The sequence below is a fragment of the Cylas formicarius genome, unplaced genomic scaffold, assembly GCF_029955315.1.
Source record: "Cylas formicarius isolate icCylForm1 unplaced genomic scaffold, icCylForm1.1 PGA_scaffold_4__25_contigs__length_36172078, whole genome shotgun sequence".
Lineage (NCBI taxonomy): Eukaryota > Metazoa > Arthropoda > Insecta > Coleoptera > Brentidae > Cylas > Cylas formicarius.
Genome location: NW_026844334.1, coordinates 33,597,258 through 33,618,439, shown reverse-complemented (window position 1 = coordinate 33,618,439; position 21,182 = coordinate 33,597,258). Strand labels below are relative to the sequence as shown.

The following is a 21,182-nucleotide window of genomic DNA, read 5'->3' as shown; positions in this document are numbered from 1 at the left end:
GAATAACACCCGGAAATCGGCAACATGAGCCAATTCGTGTGAACAAAATACCAAATCGGGGACAGAACGGGAGTCATTCCCTGTAAATCGAGTGGCAGACCCGTCATTAAGAATAAAGAAGTTGTTATCATTAATAAAGTCTGATAGTAAAGAGCCGTTAGCCAGACCGACATAGCTTTTAATTGTAGAGCCCCACTCTTTATTATGAGAATTTACATCACCAGCAAAGAAAACGGGTTTTGACCTAAGTCTATCAACCAAAGTGTCTAAGAACAAACGAGACATAGGAAGGTCAGGAGGATTATACATCGAAACTAGAAAAAGGCTGTCCATCTCCAACACTATAACCTGACATCTATCCGGCCTGGGGATATCTGACACATCTAAAACATTATACCCGATGTTGGAGCGTAAAAAAACAATAATCCCTCCATACCCATCCATACGATCGTCCCTGACAAAGGAGAAACCAGACAAGGAAAACTTGATATGTGGGAGTAAAAAAGATTCATTAATCATGACTATATCCGGACCAAAGTCACGAATAAGTCTAATAATACTATCACGATTATTTCTAATACCGCAAGTGTTCCAGTGAATAATTGAGAAATTACTAATTTTAACAGAAAGATTTGACTGTCGATCTGGTAACATTAATAAATTAAAACCTGCATCCTCCGGGAGGAGGCAGGGAGTCAAAAAGACTCTCAATTTCATGGTACGCACTTTTACTGGATATATTGGACAAAACTTTTTTCTTTAAATTTTCAAACCGATACCAAAATTCACCAGAGGAAGAAACCCCTGGAGAAGCAGTGTCCATCTCGGACTCTGACGATAAGTCATTTAAATATGAGGGAGAAGATTGACTTTTGCCAGTGTGATTCAACTTCTGCCTAGTCAAAGGCGGCACGAGACAATCCCTGTGGGCGTCCCTATCATACCCTGGTTCTATTTGGGGGGACTTACGCTTTTTTGCTATGACAGAATAAGTTTTAGAAGCAGATCTAGGGGAAGGCTGAGAGACGGGGGCAACCGTGTTATGAATAGGAGGGAAATTTTCATTAGAGCGATTAAACTCACTTGATTTGGGGCCTCTTGGAAAGAGTTTGGCCGCTTCAAAAAAGGATAGGTTGTACCATGCCATAGCCTCATTGATTTTCTTCTGTCTGTCCATTTCCGGACATGATCTATCAGTGGCCTGATGAGAGCCTTTACAGTGGATGCAAGTTGGCTTTGGAGATATTTCGCAATTACCCAGGCTGCATTTACCTTCATGATTTAAGTGGTCTGTCGGGCATGGTTTCTTCTTATAAAACTGTTCTTTCAGTTCACAATGAAATACTGGATGATCTCCAGCGCAGAAACTACATCTACCCTTGCTTTTGCATTGGTTTTTCCAATGACCAAACCTGCAACAATTCATACATAAGACAACAGGACTAACATATTTTTCATTTGAACACTCATTTTTATAGATACAGATTGATTCTGGAAGAGTTTTACCCTCAAATGTTATTATATAATCATTAGATGGAACTGTCTTGAAACCAAAAGTGCCAATCAGAACACCTGGGCATTTGACCCTTTTAGTTAGTCTGCGAACATTAACAATCTTAACGCGCTTTAGCGATCTTCCGATGTTAACCTTGACTTTTGCCTCAGAGTAAAAATCATCCTCATCAATTAAGTCACCAATGTCCCTCACCAACCCTCGGCAAGTGACTAGTCTTTGAGGTATATACTTATTATACCCACCAGCTGTCGAATATGTTTCATTAGATAAAAATTTATTTGCAGACTCAGAGGTGTTAAACTCCAAACCGATTTTATTGGCTCCTTTTCTAGAAATTTTCAATATCCCTTGAACTTTCTGCGCTTGAAGTAACTTCCCAAAGTTCATAGGATGAAGAGTCCCCACTTTACCTGTAATCCCCTCCACAATCACCATAAAAGGCCCCTGATCGGTGATTTCATATTTTGTTTTCCGATTTACTGTCCTTCTTATGTTTGCGGAGATTTTGGCAACTTCCCGCAGGATTTCAGCGTCTTGCTCGAACTGATTCTTGATAATCTGGATCTCTGCCGATAACTTTGACAACTCTTCACCTGAGGGCACATCAAAATACTGGAGCCTAGAAATATCTTCAGCAGTTTTTTGGCAATCCGGTGGCAAAATGTTACAAATAATGGCGTTCAACGGACGATTTTGAGAATCAATGGATAAACTGTCATTTTCTTGTGCAGCATTAACCGTCGGGGGGCCCTCGCCCCCCGAAGAGTCCCCCATGGTTAAGGTTAGAGGGCCAAGAGGAGGAAACTACCAGCCACAGAAACTGATATATAACTGGATGCGTTAAATGGACTCACCAAATAACAGAAAACAATTAAGATTAGGGCCGATGCCTAAAGATTTGCACAACAATACTCAGGTAGTCTTCACTCCTTCGCTGTTGTACCGAAAAAACTTTTCCCCACAGTTACTCATTTCGCCGTTCTCACTCGTCTTCTTCTTAACTTCTGACACTTTACCACAAATGCAACTGGGACAAGGTATTGGGCGCACCACATGCACCAAAGGAAATATTGGAGAGACCGCACAAAAAAATATCGGCTAGACTCAAAGAACATGAAAGAGCCTTAAGACAAGGACAAATACACTCATCAGCAATTGCCGAGCACAATCACGAGACCGGACATAAAATTTTACTCAATAAAACTAAAATTCTTGCATGTAATTGTTCTACCAATGAAAAATCCGAGATTCTATAGAAATCTATAAACGATCCAACAATCTTAACCGCGACTCAGGTCTTCATCTGTCACCAGTATGGGAATCAATTAATTGCCCCTCCTTTGCTCCTCCCCCTCAAAGAACATAAAGCAGGTATAGTGTAAAATACGAGCCAGTTTCAGTTAAGCTCTGAAGAAGTCAACAGGTTGATTAGCGAATCGTCACCAACAACCGACACAAGAGGCATCCCACAGTTTTGTAAATAATATTACAGTATGCTGTTGAACTTTCTTTGAAAAATTAAAGAAAAAAAGGTACTTGTTTTAATAAATGCTCAAACTGACATCCTTCTGCTACTTAACAATGTCTTAAGCATTCTGTGAATTCCCGTGTGGTGTCTTGCAGAGAATCCGCTCTTCTAAGTCAGCCAGGGTATTGGATTTGGTTCTGTACATTTCAGTTTTGTGGTGACCCCAAAGAAAAAAATCTAGATTATTTAAATCGGGTTAATGAGGCGCCTACTCGATAGTCCCTCCTTACCCGAACCACCGACTCCGAAACACATGATCCACACAGATCTTGTCAAAACCAATTGTGGTTATCGCCCTATAGATACAACTTGAAAAATTTCGATTGAAAATTGATTCATCCATAACACAACCACAAAATTGCTTGTCCTTGTCGTTGGGCGGTCTTTTACACACCCCAAATTCTGAAACTAATCTGGCCACAGTTGACTTCGTAAATTGAGAGCTATCTGGGACAATGATTAATATTTAAATTGGTTTGCATTCGCTTAAAAACATTATTATTATTATAATTGATGTAAGACAAACTTAATTTGACATGCAAATAAACCAAAAACTAGACAAACAAAAAATAACGAATTCAATTATTTCTCAAATCATGGCAGTGGTGACCTACCATCTTTTTTAGTAATATTTCATTATGTCGTTCATAAATTTGGGTAAAAGGTTTGCTTTTTACTAAACAACACTATAGCAGTTGCCGTCATTGCAAATTAAAAAGTATAATTTTTCCGAAACTTAACTCCTCTGGGAAATTATACAGGGAGTTACTGAAATGACATTATAGAATTTAGTTAGTGATTTTGAACTCCCACCTTAAGCCGAACTGATATTTTGTTCAGTCTAAATCGCATAAAAAACATTTCGGTAATAATTCGCAATTTTGCTGGCATTTTTTTTTTATTGTCTCTTTTTTTTTGTCTCAATTTTATTTTTACGTCTACGTTACGTTTACGCCTTCCACATTATCTCATTAATGTAAACCGCCTAGGAAAGTCTGGAACCCAGAATCACCATCTGGGATCAGTACACAAATATTGCCGTGACGAAGTACAACGAGCAATTTGCTTGCTTCATATAATGTACGATGGTGTTTTCCTAATGAAAATTGAGGTTTCAATATTATATTGCCTACAAAATTTTTATATGTCGCACATCCCAAAGAAAACTGTATTAAGTGCCCAATTAACAATTTTATAGGAGGAGCATTTAAAGAATTGATATAATACATTTTGTTCTCAGAGTTTATTATATTTTCAAAACCCCAAAAAACTTTGATTTTGTTGACTTAATACAGTTTTCTCAAAAAAAAAATCTGTTTTTTTCCGAATTGTCGATGAAAGGTGAATTAAAACAAACAAATAACTCAAAAATTCATTTATTTCTAAGCATTATTAACACTTAGGTTAACACAATTTTAAAATTTAATTTAAAAGTCATAAAAAACATTTTCAAAAAACCATTAAAACAGAGGCTCGTAAAAATGGAATTTGAAATCCTTTTTTTTATTCTCATTAATTGGGCGTTTTGAATTATACGGTTTTTTAAGTTTGAATTCTGCTGGAGTTATGTACAATGATTTCAACGTAATAAGGATAGGACACCGATGTCAGCATTTGGTCACGATGGTATTATGAAGAGACCGTGAGATTCACATTGTTAGCTTTTCGGATACGATCCTTAGTTTTAGTTTTAGTCTTAGTTTTAAGTAATATTATTATTCTTGTTGTAACTGCTGCTGCAGAAACTCTTATTTTTCGATTGTATTTTGAAAATAAAGTTTTTAAAAAGTCACCTCGTCTTCACTTGAAGATAATTGGCGCAGTCGGTAGGATTGTGCCCTCGGAATTCAGAAAACGAAAAAGCAGAGACAATTAATGTGTGTACGTCGCATCGTGCGGAAAAGTGACACTTACCGAATTAGGATACCCTGAGGAGTGGTTTCAACCGCTACAGCGCAATCCAAAGAACTTGTTGGCGAACCCAGAGAAGACTCTCGTAGGCAGTGTGCAACAAAGGATCAGGGAAGGCAAAACCGTAAGTGCGATTTTTTCCTTTCGCCCCTTTAAGATCCTCCGTTAAGGCTTTTTAAGATGTATCGGACCTCAAGTAGTTAGGGAAGTAAAAAAATTTATTTTGTTTTTTTTAAATCGATCAATTTTTGATATTAAATTGTGAATCAGAATCAGAAATTTTCAAAAATCTAAAGTTTAGTGAAAAAAAAATATCGGAAAAAATGACAGACCAAGTAAATTGGAATTTATTTAAATCAAAATTGCAAAACATTCAACTTTACGAAGGTGATAGCAATACCTTAAATAAGTTTATCAACAGATGCGAAAGCTTAATTAATGGTTACGCTTCCCTTGCAAATTTGGAATTTAATATACATATTTTTGAATGTATCCAGGAAAAACTGGTAGGCAGAGCCGCAGTTCTAGTAGGTAATCGCACAGAACACCTGATAAATTTTGGAGGTAGACTTCAATTGTTAAGGAGCGACATTGCACAGCGTATAAATAACGAGTCTAAATATACACCGGAAGAAAAGCTTTCATATATTAAACATTATGATCAAAGCGACCTAAATACATTTATCGCAGGGTGCACAGGTGTCTTAAAAAACAATATGCATTTAAAAACACCGCAAAGTCTCGAAGACGCCATGCCATATGTAAATGAATTCGAAAATTTTGAAAGATTGTATGGGACTCTGAACGAGCCTTATAAATCTCAAAAACCGAACTTCCAAAATTTAAACAGTGCACCGACAAATCAACATCTTCAAAATTTTTATCAAAGACCGTTTAGCAATAATGCGTTTGTACCACCCAATCTCGCTCAATTTCCAAATCAGCAATTTAGTAACCCCGCACAATTTGGTAACTTAACGCAATTCGGTCAACAACCTTTTAATCAAAATTGCTTTAAGCCCCCACAAAAAATGTTTCCAACTGGCCCAGTTGACGTGAGGCCCAGACAACTACCCCCTCAAAAATACTTTACTTTAGCAACAGTCAAGTTTTCGGTAAACCAAAAAATGTATTTAAGCCCGGACAAACAAACCGACGCGATTTGCCCAAGCCTGAACCTATGTCGACAACGTCTAGGACACCTTCCATAAGACGAGACCAATATCGAAACCAAAACGACTATTTCCGATCGAACCCAAACACGTGAATTAACTTTGTCTTTGAAGAATTACATTCAAATGACGTGACGAACTTCGACAACCAAGACTCTGAGGATAACTTAGATTATTTGGACCCGCGTTTTGAAAATAATTTTCCTCAAGAATATTTTGAGACAATCGATGAATCAATACAATGTCAATTAGAAAATCAAAGCAATCAAAACTTAGATGTATCCCAAAATTCTTGCGAAATAAACGTATCTTCGTATAACCCCCTTCCTTACTTGCCAATTAACTCTTTAAATATTAAATTATTAATAGACACTAGTAGTAATAGATCAGTATTAAAACCTATTATTGCAAGCAGTATTTTTGAGGCTACTATAGCTTTACTTACAGAGTTTGGTATCGATTACGAAATCGATTTTATCCTTTTCGATTTTCACGACTTTTTCGATGGCGTTATTGGATTAACTGATTTGATGAAAATGAATTTAAATATTGACTTAAATAACAAAATACTTTGGAATAAAACAATTCAAATTCCTTCTAAGTTCCAGGAACCCGCAGATTCAAAATTTTCATTTTCGATAAACTCTCATGAGAAAATTATTAAGAATTTGCCAGTTAGCGTTTTTGAAGGCGATATTTTAGTACCACCTACTGAAATAAATAACTTGTTTATTCCTAGAACCCTATCCCACGCGAGAAACGGATTCGCACCCGTTGAAATGAAAAACCACACCTATAAAACCATTAACACGACCTTATTGCAACCAATTCCCGTAGAATCATTTATACAGGAAGCATTCGAAATATATTCTTTTGAAACCATAAAAAAATTCGATAAAAATAAATATTTTCAAAATTCTCCTTCAAAAATCGATATAACCAAATTAATACGGCTATCCCACATGCACTCAGAAGAGCAGCAATCAATCACTAAATTATGCGACGAATTTAAAGACATTTTTTATAAACCAGGCGACGCGCTAACATTTACATCCAAAATTCGACACGAGATAAAAACCACTGACGAAGTTCCGGTACACACAAAGTCATATCGTTACCCGTATGCCCATAAAGAAGAAGTAAGGAAACAAATAAATGAAATGTTAGGGAAAGGTATAATCCGTCCTTCAACGAGCCCTTGGAACTCTCCCGTTTGGAACGATCCAAAAAAAATCGATGCTTCAAACGTACAAAAGTGGTGCGTAGTAATAGATTATCGTAAATTAAACCTTAAGATAATCAACGATCGATACCCCATTCCAAACATTTCTGATATACTAGATAAGTTAGGACGATCACAATACATTTCGGCCTTAGACCTAGCGAGCGGTTTTCACCAGATCGAGATCGCACAAAATTCGATAGAAAAAACAGCGTTTTCCGTGGAAAACGGACATTATGAATATCTACAAATGTCATTTGGCTTGAAAAATGCGCCGAGTACTTTTCAACGCGTTATGGACGAGGTCCTTAAAGATCTTCAGAATAAAATTTGTATGGTCTATATGGACGACATAATTATTTTTAGTACAGGCTTGCAGGAACCCATTCAAAATTTGCGCCTTGTATTTTCGAAATTACGCGATGCAAAATTAAAAATTCAACTGGACAAATGCGAGTTCCTAAGAAAAGAAATCGAATTTTTAGGGCACGTAGTGACGCCAGAAGGCATCAAACCAAATGCGAAAATGATCGAGGCCATTCAAAAATTCGCGATACCCCGTACACAAAAAGAAATTAAACAATTTTTAGGCTTGCTCGGATATTATCGTAAATTTATACAAAATTTTGCGAAGATCACCAAACCACTAACTCAATGCCTAAAGAAAAACCAGAAAGTAATACACTCTAAAGAATTTGTGGATTGTTTCCAACATTGTAAAAATATACTAACATCAGAACCAGTACTTGCGTACCCCGATTTTACCAAACCTTTCGAATTAACAACTAATGCATCGAACTATGCTATAGGAGCAATATTATCACAAAATGGTCATCCAATTAGTTATGTATCCAGAACGTTAAACCCCGCGGAAATAAACTATTCGACCATCGAGAAGGAACTCCTATCAATTGTATTTGGTTGTAAGTACTTTAGACCATATTTGTTTGCACAAAAGTTCTCTGTCCTCACGGACCATAAACTTTGGCTTTCAAGTTTAGAAGAACGAAATAGTCGCTTAATTCGCTGGCGCCTCAAACTCGAAGAGTTTGATTGTATTTTAAAATATCAAAAAGGAAAGAAAAACTAAGCCGCATACGCACTTTCGCGAAACCCCGTAGATACTAGCGAAAAGATTGACTTAACGCCTTGGAAACTTTATCTACGACTAATGAACTCGGTGATGCGAACGAAACTATACAGAAATTCTTGGAAAATGCCGAAGAATTACCTGAATTAAATCCGGACGAATTAGAATCAATTCTAGGCAACAATTCCCAAAAGAAAATAAATATTTTGTCAGACATTGTTCTGCGACCCGCTCAATATTCACAAAATCAACCGCCATTACTAGATACTAGCGATTTAGAAACGGTACATACATCTCACGAAAATCCAATTTTTAACATTCCCTTTACAGAAAGAATATTGAATATTTATAAAAATCAAATAATTGTAACCGAAGGAGATATTAATTGAATCCAATGCCAATTTTCAAATATTTTCAATAACACTAGAATTTTAGTAGTATTTCCAAAACTGAGCCTATCCCACATATAATTAAATTCTTAAAGGAATTTATAGACCCCAAAAATCTTTACGCACTTTATTTTAGAACCGAAAAACTAGCTCAAATCTTTACTGTAACACTACAAAAAATAATTCTAAATTATTCCTACAGGTTTGTTCAATGTTCAAAATTCTTAGAGAATATTGAATCCCAGGACGAACAACAGGAAAAATTAAAAATTTACCACACTACAAAAACTTGCCATAGGGGCATCTCTGAAATGAAAATAGCATTGACCACTAGATTCTATTGGCCTTAAATGATCGACGATATCGAGCGGTTTGTAAATATTTGTGATACTTGTCAGAAAAACAAATGCGACAGAAATCCCCCTGTCATTAAATTTAGTCTAACACCTATGACATCTAAACCATTCGAACAAATTCATATTGACTCTTTTAAAATCGACAACCAAATATTTTTAACCATTCTTGACGCCTTTTCTAGATACATTCAAGCGTATTCTCTTAAAAGTCTGAAACAGCTGTCATTGATTGCCTGCTAACTTTTGTATCACACCATGGTTTACCTTTAAAAATCACGTCAGACAGTGGAACGGAGTTTAAAAATAAAGACATAGAGGACTGTTGCAAATTGTATAAAATTGAGTTGCATTATACCACTTCAAAGAACAGTAACTCTAACTCCCCAGTGGAACGTTTTCATTCTTCTATAATTGAAGCATATCGATGTCTTAAAGAGGAACATAAACAATACAACCCGGAACAAATCGTAAAACGCGCTTAATTAGGATATAATAACTCCATACACAGTGTCACGAAATTTACGCCTTTTGAAATAATCAAAGGTCATATAAATGACACAAATCCTTTTGACATTAGTGACCACGTGATAATTTCGGACTATGTTCAAAAACACAAAGAGAGTTCGAAAAAAGTTTACCGATTAATTGCGGAAAATAATCAAAAAACAAAAGAAAAAATAATTGATAAAAGAAACAAAGAACGCGAATTTCGAAATTGAATCAAAACCAACTAGAGAAAGCAATGTATATATTAAAAGGATCTGTTGATAACACGATCAATAATCTTCAGTTATATATAATCTTTCAAAGTGTTTTATCCCAAATTATACTCGACTGTCAAAACCTGATAGATTTTCTGGATAATTTAGAGAACGCAATTGTGTTTGCACACACTAATGCTTTACACAATTTAATAGTTTCTGTTTTGGAAATTTAGAAAATAATCGATTATTTAAAATCAATTTATGATATAAACGAATTACCAAAATTTAATAACACGTTATCTTATTACCAATTTTTAGGGACTCAAGTAATATTTACAGATAGTAAAATAATTTTTGCTATTCACTTCCCTATTTTAAGGCTTAAATATTTTTCTTTCCATCACCTGTTTCCTGTTATCCAAAATAACACGATAATTATTCCAAAATAACCCTATGTCGCACGAGAAAAAAAAGATATGCATTTCAAAGAGTCCTGCTGTCCCGAAATCGAGCATACTTTCTACTGCCACGAAAACTACAACTCGAAGGATGAATGCACGATTCAATTGCTTGAAAATCAGCCTATAAGCAATTGTCGAAAACACCATATCGAATTATTACAACCTCTTGTACAGCAAGTAACGCAAGAAAAAGTGCTTGTCTTACCTGTTAAAAATACATTGGTATTTGCTAAGTATAAAATTGATCGATACCTTAAGATCGATATTCCAACACTTATAGAAATTCCAGCTGCTTGCAAAATTACCTTGGGCAAGAACAATTATTACAACAATGTCAAAATTATGAAAGGAAAGCCTTTGCTTTTATCTGAAGTCTATATAGAAGAATTGAAACCAATTACGTTACCCAGATTAGTGAAGATGAGTCAAATTAACTTGCAAGACCTATATCAATTAAAACAGATAACAAATGAACTACAATCGATTGAAGAAATTGTCCAGCCTATGTCTACAAGTTTAGTAACTAATATTGTTGTTATTATATTTTTTCTAGCGGTCATTGTAGCCCTAATGATCGTTTTTAGAAAGAAACTTCTACCGAAATGTCAACATAATCAATCCGAACCCAATAAATCCAATCAGCCGGAGCAAACTCATTCCATTATGTTTGCTTCTTGAGGAGGGAGGAGTATGTACAATGATTTCTACGTAATAAGGATAGGACACCGTGAGATCTAAGATGTCTATGAAGAGACCGTGAAATTCACATTGTCAGCTTTTCGGATACGAACCTATGAAGTTTTAGTTTTAAGTAATATGATTATTCTTGTTGTCACTGATGCTGCAGAAAATCTTAATTTTCGATTGTATTTTGAAAATAAAGTTTTTAAAAAGTTACCTCGTCTTCGCTTCAACATAAGTCTGGCAAACAAGATACCGCAGATCTAGATTTTCTCGTTGTTTTTTTGTTTAACATTAACACACACATAAAACATGAAAGGCTGTTCCTTTTCTACTTTTACAATTTTAATCTCGGATAAGTAAACCTGTTCATTTTCAACATCTGTTGTTAATTGTTTGACATCTATAAAGTCTTTGTGTGTTAATTCTTTTCTTTCTTTAAGTTTCGGAAGTTTTCGAGAACAGTTTTATAGGAAAAAAAATACATCTTTTTCAATTGTTGAATGTGTGCTGTCTCCTTCATTTTGCGTGTGTCCGGCAATAAGGAATTTATGAGAAATGCTCTTTTATCTTGAGTACACCGTTTAATGTTTATTTGTTCACAAAATTAAAAGTACTTGTTTTATTCTTCGTTATTGACGGTATTTGCCTTCTGTTCTAAGTACTTAAAAGTGCAAGACGTTATTTCAGTAGCACCAGGAGCAAAGGAGGAACCTTTCTCTTTTAAGTTAAGAAAAATTTAACTTTTTTACTGTAAAAATGTATTAAAAACTTATACCACCTTTTTCAAATTTAAAATTTCATATTATAAAAAAATTATTTGTTAAAAAAAGGTATCAATCTAGAATAATACTACCCACACGCGAACATAATTGAAGAATAACGTATTATCCTCATATAATACACCTATCCATAAAAAAAATAGAATTTTCTTACCTTGACAATTGAAGGAAAAGCGTATCAAAGACAAATAATACGTTTTTCTTCGAAAAATTATAAGAAATTTATATCGCAATCGCAAAATCAGAAAATCCGGCGTAGTACGCCGAAATAATACCGTTTTCAACGGGCGACCAACATAATTTTGACCTAGCGCCATCTAGTGCATAAAACATAAAATATTTGTTGGCTTTGTTGGCTTGTTAGGGTAAAGTAGAACCCTAAAAAGGGTTGTTTTTAACAAAACATGAAAAATTGTAATTTTACTACCTAATACGGCTTTCTTCGGGATTTGCGATGTGGTCAGTAATGATTTGAATATGTGGCGGACTCTTTTTATTCATAAGTTTGTGGTAAAGTGCATGCGGAAATTTTGAGAAAAGTGCAGATGTTAGGCCTTTTAAGCTTCTTTTGTCCAATGATCCGATTAAGATGGTTTCACGACTCTGTAGACAAGAGAGTTGATAACCGATGGGTTGTGGACCGCATATGGTATCGGTCTGTATGCGTAGGTTTTCTGTAAGTGAATGATAAAATGTTATCCTGATCCTGTTAATAAGATTATAATTTCTATTAATAAGAATATCTAAGAATAGGAGATTATTATTAATTTCTAATTCAATAGCTAAACGTATATTTGGGTGTATATAGTTTAAATGGTTAAAGAAGCCTCGACGGGATTTTGAACAAGCCAAACCACCAACTTTACGTCTTCATAGGAAATTCAATTTCGAAAAATAGAAGACCACATGAAAACAAGTGTCAAAGAATTAAGAGAATTTATCCTGTCTAGGACAAACCTGCATACAGCTGATTCTGAACACACAAGAAGCAATTTGAGCAAGAGTGAGTTAATTAATAGGATATCTAATTTCGATGAATCCATTCAAAATTCAACACACTCCATTAAAACTGAACTAGAGAAGATCCGAGGCAACTGCATGTTGAATAAGAGAAGGATAGAAAGACACAAAATCTTCGGAGGCAGATGATAGACGTGACAAAAACAAAACTAAAACGAATGTTATTGTATATAAATTATATAGAACAATTAGAAAAAGGAGGGTCGTCAAAAACCGTGTCCAAAACGGTAGTTCTACTTACAAACAATAATGAGAATATTTTAAAAGGCAGTGCGAAAGCTTAATTAAAAAAACAACATCTGTATAAATCGGCAAGTGAAAAAGACGAAAATAAATGTGAAATCTTCATATGTGAAGCAGAAAATCTTTAGCGAAGTTTTTCATTGTCTATTTTAAAAAAGTTCCAACAATTAGCATCCAGTAATTTAAGATATTTTCTGGTGTCAAGGATACACTATTTCGTTTTCTTCTTATTTTTCTTTTGTTGTTTGTTTTGGATAACTTGACACTTGTATTAATTTCAAACAAATTAAATATTGCGGTTAAACTTGTAGTACTTGTGACAATATACCACTTATCAAATATATGAGTAATGATACGCAGATACGTTAATTGTACACTTTGAAAATTTTTAAAACGAACATTTTTCAAAAAAATTTGCTGTAAATTTGGTTAATGAAGGAAAATAATGATGATCAGGTTACTGTTAGTGGGTACAAATTTACAAATTTACAATAACATCTATAAATTTATTTAACTGGAATAAATGTTTTGCTTCACTGAAGCATTGTGAAATGCTTATGCGTAACACAACAATATTAAACCAAACCAATAATAATTACAATAATACCAACGAGGCAAAGAATCTACTTGTTATATTTATAGTAATATAATATCTACTCCTACATGTAACTCATTAGGCACATGGGTATCCATAATTTAGGGTTTAGGTAAAAAACTATGCTTGATTAAATATAATTCAAATCTTATTTACTTTGATATTTTAAATTAATGAGGTAATCAAAAAGTCGTTTGCCCGTCTGAAACATCGATATTTTGACACCTTTTTTAAATTTCGTAAAAATGGGTTTTTCTCTTATATATGCGGGTAGCATATTATATAACCTAGGTGAGAAATACGTATATGATCCTTGTCCGTGTGTTTTTGTTCTAACTGTTTTGTTTTGTTTTGTCTGTTGCGGGAATGATAAGTGTGATTAGCATTAAGAACAAGATTTTTTTCTTTTTGGATGTCTTTTAATATACTAAAGCAGTATAACTGACATATATCGAGAATTTTATTCTCCTCAAACAGTAGGTCCGATGTTTGTTTGCTATAAATTATTTTTAGAAACTACTTTTGCAACACATTTAGATTTTTCAGGTGATTTTTAGAGACCCCGCCCCAACCCAGGATGCCATAGGAGAGGTGAATTTGTACTAATGACATACATAGGTTTTCCAATTGATGCGGCTTAAAAAATCTCGTAGGTAATTAAATTTTGATAGAAGTGATCTGATTTTTTCTACTATAGATTTAATTTGCAGATTCCACTTGAGCTGATAGTCAATAGTAATACCAAGATAATTGAATGATGTTACTTGCGGAATTTCTGTCATTTCAACTGTTAGCTTTCCGATGTTTGGGAGCTGATTTTTGTAGGACGAGAAAGGTAGATATTTGGTCTTCTGTAAATTCAATGTAAGTTTATTGTACTGATACCACTTTTTGAGAGTCTTTAAGTCCTGCTCAATTTGTAACTTTAACAATTGCCATGTTTTTGGCCGTCCAAAAATTACAGTGTCATCGGCGAAACTGAAAACTGTACTATTGGTTTCTAAATTTAACATATCATTTACGTATCTCGTAAACAGTAGCGGTTCGAGAACTGTACCCTGTCGTACGCCACATATTGCTCAAAACACCGTCTATATAAAAAAGCATATAACATTTGCTGTGATATCGAGTAGAATAGAAATAGTGCAGAACAGTTGTGGCTTCAAATGAACTTTGCGGTGTTGTGAAATTACATTCTCTGAATTAATACTTACTGTCGATGACATATCTTGTATAGTAGACTTTTATGTTAATTTGTGTAATATTGAGGAACAAGAAAGGAAATTCCGTAGCTTCGAACTTTATCAGTTATTTGATCAACCTACCAGAATTAGTTCAGAAGGTGCGACACTAATCCACTACATGATAATAACGAACAAAGATTTATTTTCACATGTTGAAATTGATGAAAATGAGTGACCACGTGTTAGTAATTTCTTTTTGCAAAAGACTGTAAAAATATAAAAAGTTTTAATAGTTCACTATTTCATGGAGAACTGCGATCATTACCATGGGATAATATTTTCGAATATTAACATACTGATTACTGTATTACTGATGCCCTTAAACCTACAAAAAAAATCGCGATAAGGCTCTTTGGCACTTATAACACAAAACAAAAATGCAAGGAAGTGGGACAAATACAATTTATTTTCAGTTGGTAAAAAGACAGGAAAAGTGTTTTATAATCAAAAGGTGGTAAAAAAAACAAACATGTTTAATGGTTACTTTCTGAATTTATTATCTTATTTTCCAGCTGACCCTGATCAACATTTTTCTTTAATTTCCTGGCTAATGTAATATTTTGTAATATTAGTTACACATTTTCTGGATTCCTCCTGCGTCGGTTCATTATAAATTAAACTTGCTGATGTTGCTCCAATCATCCTGTGGGCTTGTTTAAAGCTTAACTGGCAACTAACTTAACAATTCAGTTTCAGTTAAGTTCTGAAGAAGCCGAACAGGACGCAGAAGGAATCCGTTTTTTATTGTCATACATTATTTAATTTTTGTATTTTTGTTGCCAATGTAATTTTTCTTGTCAAGCTCTCTAATTCTGTAACTTTCAGTAACATTGAACTAATTATCTTACCTACCTTGTCAACACAGCACTACTGAGCATAACAGACGATATTATTAATGCATTAGAAAAGGGATTAATTACAGTTCTTATAGTGTTCGATTTTACAAAGGCTTTTGACACTTTAAATCATCGTTTGCTAAGCTCAACACTTGAATATACCGGTGTTTTAAATCAGACAATAAATATGCTGTCAAAAGTTCTTGAAAATCAGATGCAAGCTGTAAATTTTTCCACTGGGTTCTGTATTAAGATCTAAAATATATTCTACTTATACTTCAAATTTTCCCTCTGAATGCTTGTCATGTTCATATAATTTTTTTGCGGAAAAAATGCGGTAAGCACTAGCAGCAATAAATTATGATTTGCGTCAGCCAAATTTTCGAAAAAACAGCAAATCCCTGGGGATTATTTTTATTGAATTTAAATCTGTTATTAAATACCAGTTCATGAAAACAAATGTCTATAAATAGCTTACATCACTGTGTGAAATATAGAAGGTATATTTGTGTCATAAAATTGTCAATTAAAAATAACTACCATATCTCTCCAATTAAATAAGTTTTAGAACTGATGTTCCAAATTTTGATATTATCTAGCATTTATCCGGAATGATTGATGAAACGGCAGCCAGTTGGACTAAACAATCACTGATACCGGAAGAATCTAGACCTATTACTGTGGAATTTTCTTTGGAAAATTAAAAATTGCCTTAAGTTTTTCACTTAGATTAACATGCGTGCAACGCCTGATTAAGCAGTGCATAGGTCTTTGAAAATCGAACTACTTTGCAGATATAAAGTTATGCTCTTTTGAAAATCCTAGAATTCTTTCTGTGATAAATTGTTTAAAAATTTTGCCAAGGTATGACATCTATGGAATTGGTTTATAGATGTTTCAATTTTCTGACCTGCTTTAAATATCCGTCTAATTTCGAGCAAGATACATCTTACTCCTAAAGTGAATGAAATGGATCCACAAACTTCATGAAGCAAATTTTGCACCATAATGATAAAGTGACATCCAGACTTAATTTGATAAATTTAATACGAGAGTTTTCCAACAGCAAACAAAAGCATATCATAATGCGTGGACGGACATTAAATATACCATACGGTGACTTGACGGGGGTCTAATGAGTGAGTGGAAGGCCGAAGCAGCTATAACTCGTCCAGCACCATTGTTTAGCAAAATTTTGACCTATATTAATAAATATTTCTTATTCGCCGATTTTTTTCACCGACCTGGATAAAGAAACTAAGGGGTATCGAATGACAAATTATCAAAATCCATTTGCCGGGGTGCTTGCAAAACATTTACCTAACGTAGGAACTATGGTGTGTAAAACTTAACGATTTTAATAGCCGTAGTGGTGTAGGTAAAGTCTGTTCATAGATATAAGAAAGTGACTAACTGATACGAATTAAGGAAAGACCCGGGCAAGCTGTAAGAATGAAATATGGTCGAACAGATCCATACTTTGCTTAGAATTTAATCATTTGGGGTTTTGTTGGGAAAGATACTAAACAATATTTATGTATTTATTTATGTATTTAGGTTTAAATCTAAAATAAAATTACAAATTCTTTTAATTACCTACTTAAATTACTTAAAATTATTCACGTAATTTATCAGTATCACTATCACTATCATCGCCTGTTCTAATTATTATTTGTTCTATATTATTTGCAATAAGGATATACGATTGTTTTGCTTTTTCTATATGTTTAACAGAATTTGCCCAACTTTGTGGAGGGATGTTAAAAACTTCGGTTTCTATAAGTTTGAGGACATTGGGGAAAAACATTGTTACGACCAACGGCAGATTTCAGTTGGTGCCAAACATGTTCAATGGGATTAAATATACAGTGGTAAGGTGAAAGCCTTAAAACTGTATGCCCTAGATTTTTTGCGTAATTATCACAGACGTATTCCCTTTGTAAGTTCAAGTTTTGTAGAACCTCAAAAACATGAGGAAGGGGTTTTAGTCAACTGTCTACTGTGATAACATGCATTGTCCATTACAATTACACTATTAGGGGAGAAATAATTGGAACTAATTTGTTTTTAAAAAAAACTTTCAAATAAATCAGCGGTGGTGTCTTCATGGTAATCCGGAGAAGAATCTTTAATATTTTTCGCAGACAGAGAAAATCCATTTGGAATCCAACCATCTTTAGAGCCAGCATGCAAAATAGTTATTCTTTTACCTCTTTTTGATGGCGCGTTTGTTTTAAATTTATCAGTTGAGTCAACCCAACCCTTTTCCGGGGTATTATAAGTGTCGAACCAGGTTTCATCCAAGTTAATAATTGGTCTTTGTTTCCGAATTCTAAAAGATTCCATTAAAAATTGCCTTTTGTCAATTTTTTTAAATCTAAAATCCATGTGTTGATTACACTTCCATAAGGTAGTTCTGCCACATTTAACACCGGTTTCACGTTTTTCAAGCCTCCTAATTAAGATATCTAATGTAGGCACGCTTTGTTCCTGGTATAACTGGTAAATTTTACGCCGTATTATATCCTGATCACTCGAGAAAATGTCAGCATCGTTTCTTTTTTTCTTAAAGATGCTTGCTTGCTGGCACCGCGTTCAATGAGAGTCAAATAGACATTGTTTATAACTTCCTTAGTCTCAATAGAATAGCGTTTTCTACATTTGGCCGGGAGCATCTATTGAGATACACTAGACTCTCACATATTTTGCATAATTCGCACACGATTCAACACACGCGTGATATAAAAGTCATAAAAGGAAAATATACATTTTTGTATATAGTTTCTTTCAGGAAGTTGTTGACAACGTACGTTCTCGAAAACGGCTGGTGTTGCTCCCAAAACTTAAATTCTCAGAACAACATTAATTAAAGTTTTATTGTCATTTTTCGCTATATATAGCAGCAGGTAGTATTGTCGAAACAATTGTCATGTAAAAATATAATTTCGTGAAAATCTGAACTTTTAGTTCTTACTTATTTTAATAAAAGCCACCTCAGTTCAATATTATTTATTACTATGAATTACAATAATTTAAAAGTGATAGGCAAGCTTTCTGGGATGAATGGAATAAAAAAATCCTCAGGAAATGATAAAAGCTAAATAATACTTATTACTTACACTGGAAGCAAAGGATAACATCGCAATGAGGAATATATTGGATAAATTGACAGCATTAGAATGATAGTATAGTATACAGCTGACGAAATACGAAAACCGATGTAATTGATGAATTGGTGACTTGCACTGATGAAATTGAGATTCGGTTCGTGAGCTTACTGATAGACAGAGAAAGCAGAACTGCATAATAATCTGTAATAGACGTGAAGACACCCTTTTAGAAGACCAAACCGGAGGGGCGCATGATATTGCATTAGCAACTGATATGCCAAATGCCTGATGTAAACATGAATAATTTCGAAGTGTTTCAAGGTCGTTAGAATTTACAACATGCGCAGGCTAATAAAAGTTGTTATGATATCCTCAGCTGATGGAACATGGCTGATGAGGCAATCCAAAGAATTTAATATATCCACTTGTACAAAATAAGTAAACGCCAAAACGCCATATCAATGGATCGAAGAGTAACTAATCGCAAGCTAGCTAACAGAATCTTAATATTGATGGCTGCAGAGAACAACTCTGAACATTAAGGAATTTGACAACCGATACACAGTTTTCAGTCCTTCGAAGTGTTGATCTTTCACGTGGTGGGTCTGTCATGTAAGGATTACTCAGATAGCACACAATATCACCAGTATATCCGGTCAATGTCTCATTTAAGTCGCATGTCCCGGGACATGTGAAGGGTATTCTTAGGATATACGTTAGCATATATACTGAGGATATGCTCTAGAAAACATCAAAGGGATATCCTCTGAATGGATAGCTTGCGGATTTACTGTACACGATATACCACAGATATCCTCTAAATAGCTGGTCTGAAGATATCCCCTTGCGCCATAATGGGAAAATTAGAATAGAAACCTAAAAAGTTAAATTTTGAACAACTGATAAGTTTTGTGGCGTTTTGGGAGACACTTTATTGGCAACGTTTTTGTGCACCGCTACATCGACGTCAGTGTTGGCAAGTCCTAAAAAAAAAACGGAAACAAACCGCCTCAAATGAAATCTCCTCCGTCTCGATGTCCGCCATTTTTTCAGTCTTGTTTTTGTTGGCAGCATACGGTATGCGGCGACTGGGCGTCTATTTTGAGTATTTCATGTGCTGTGCTTACTGCTTTCAGTGCTTTCATTTCAGTTATTTTTTTGTGATATAATTATTACTGAAGAACTAATAATTCATGTAAGTAAAGCTTTATGGTAATATATAATATGAGATTTGATAAATTCTAAGCTTAACGAATTACTGTTGTGGGACTACCAACATCATGCCTTGTTTTTTATTATTTTGCTAGGTCAATGAGATATCAAGATCAGGCGGCGGCAGCAGTTATGAGTTGGTAAAACAAGCTCTGCCCCGCTGACTTCAAATGAACTTGCAATAAAATTTAATTGGTTGGGCATGAAGAAAAAAAAGAAATTTTGTTAAAAATGGTCAAATTAATACTTGGTGGCTAGGTATTATGTTAAAATGGATGCAAGAATCACCCCGCAAAAACAAAGTATTAATTTTAGGAACCAGCCTTCATAAAGTACCAATTTCAAATTAAAATGGTTGTTGGGTTAATTCATGAAAACGTTTTTATACGAGTCTCATTCTTTTTATTTATTTTTTTTATAAAGTCCAGATGTATAAAACCTGTCTTTCTAAAAACTAAAATATTTTCAGATCCGAATAAGAAGGCAAACGCATCACAAACAGGAAAAGAATGTGAGAATTCAATAGTTGCTGGCTGAAAAAAGCTGCAAAGAATGACAGAAAACCTGTCAAATATTAGTTATTCTTTTAGAGTTGCTCTATTTTTAAGATAATTTAGGTTAGGTTGTTCTATATTTTTTCTATATTATATAACTACATTTTTTTCATATCTACAGTAGAAAAAAATTAGATTTGTATAAAATGTGTTTTATTAATTCACTTAAATTAATTTCCTTCACTTTTACCATCAAAAGCAAAATTAAAGATTAAATATTAATCGGAAAAAACTTGAGCATTTCAAATATCGCCTGCTATTCCAGTGATCACCGACCACGAGTACCAGATACTGGGATAGAATTTTTGTAGTTGTACAACCAATTGGACTACTGGACATTACCTTTCCAGCATTTCTGATAGGCTGTTGGAAATAATCTAATAATTAAGTAAGGTCCACTGGTATATCTATATAAGATCCTATATCCTTGAGACAGATTAACAGTTGGGAGAGCTAGCAGTCAGCCTGTCCGTCACTGCGACCCAGAGGATCTATTGTCACTCTCTCCATAGCTATAGAGCTTTATCTAGGTTCGTCTCTCTAACCAGACTCCACA

At 34.2% G+C, this 21,182-nt stretch overlaps 1 protein-coding gene across 2 annotated transcripts; it reads right to left on the bottom strand.

Moving 5' to 3' along the window:
* Positions 1–745: 745 nt before the first annotated feature.
* On the bottom strand, positions 746–2,655 carry LOC132700918 (uncharacterized). 2 transcript variants are annotated; one of them, XM_060668511.1, is made up of 2 exons: positions 1,709–2,655; positions 746–1,412 (listed from the first exon to the last, which is right to left on the bottom strand). In XM_060668511.1, exons 1-2 carry the CDS (start codon positions 2,288–2,290, stop codon positions 1,374–1,376), a joined length of 621 nt encoding a protein of 206 aa, XP_060524494.1. In that variant the 5' UTR covers positions 2,291–2,655; the 3' UTR covers positions 746–1,373. The 2 variants fall into 2 exon arrangements, with proteins under 2 accessions (XP_060524494.1, XP_060524495.1); XM_060668512.1 differs by having other exon boundaries at positions 1,759–2,655.
* Between the last annotated feature and the right edge of the window lie 18,527 nt (positions 2,656–21,182).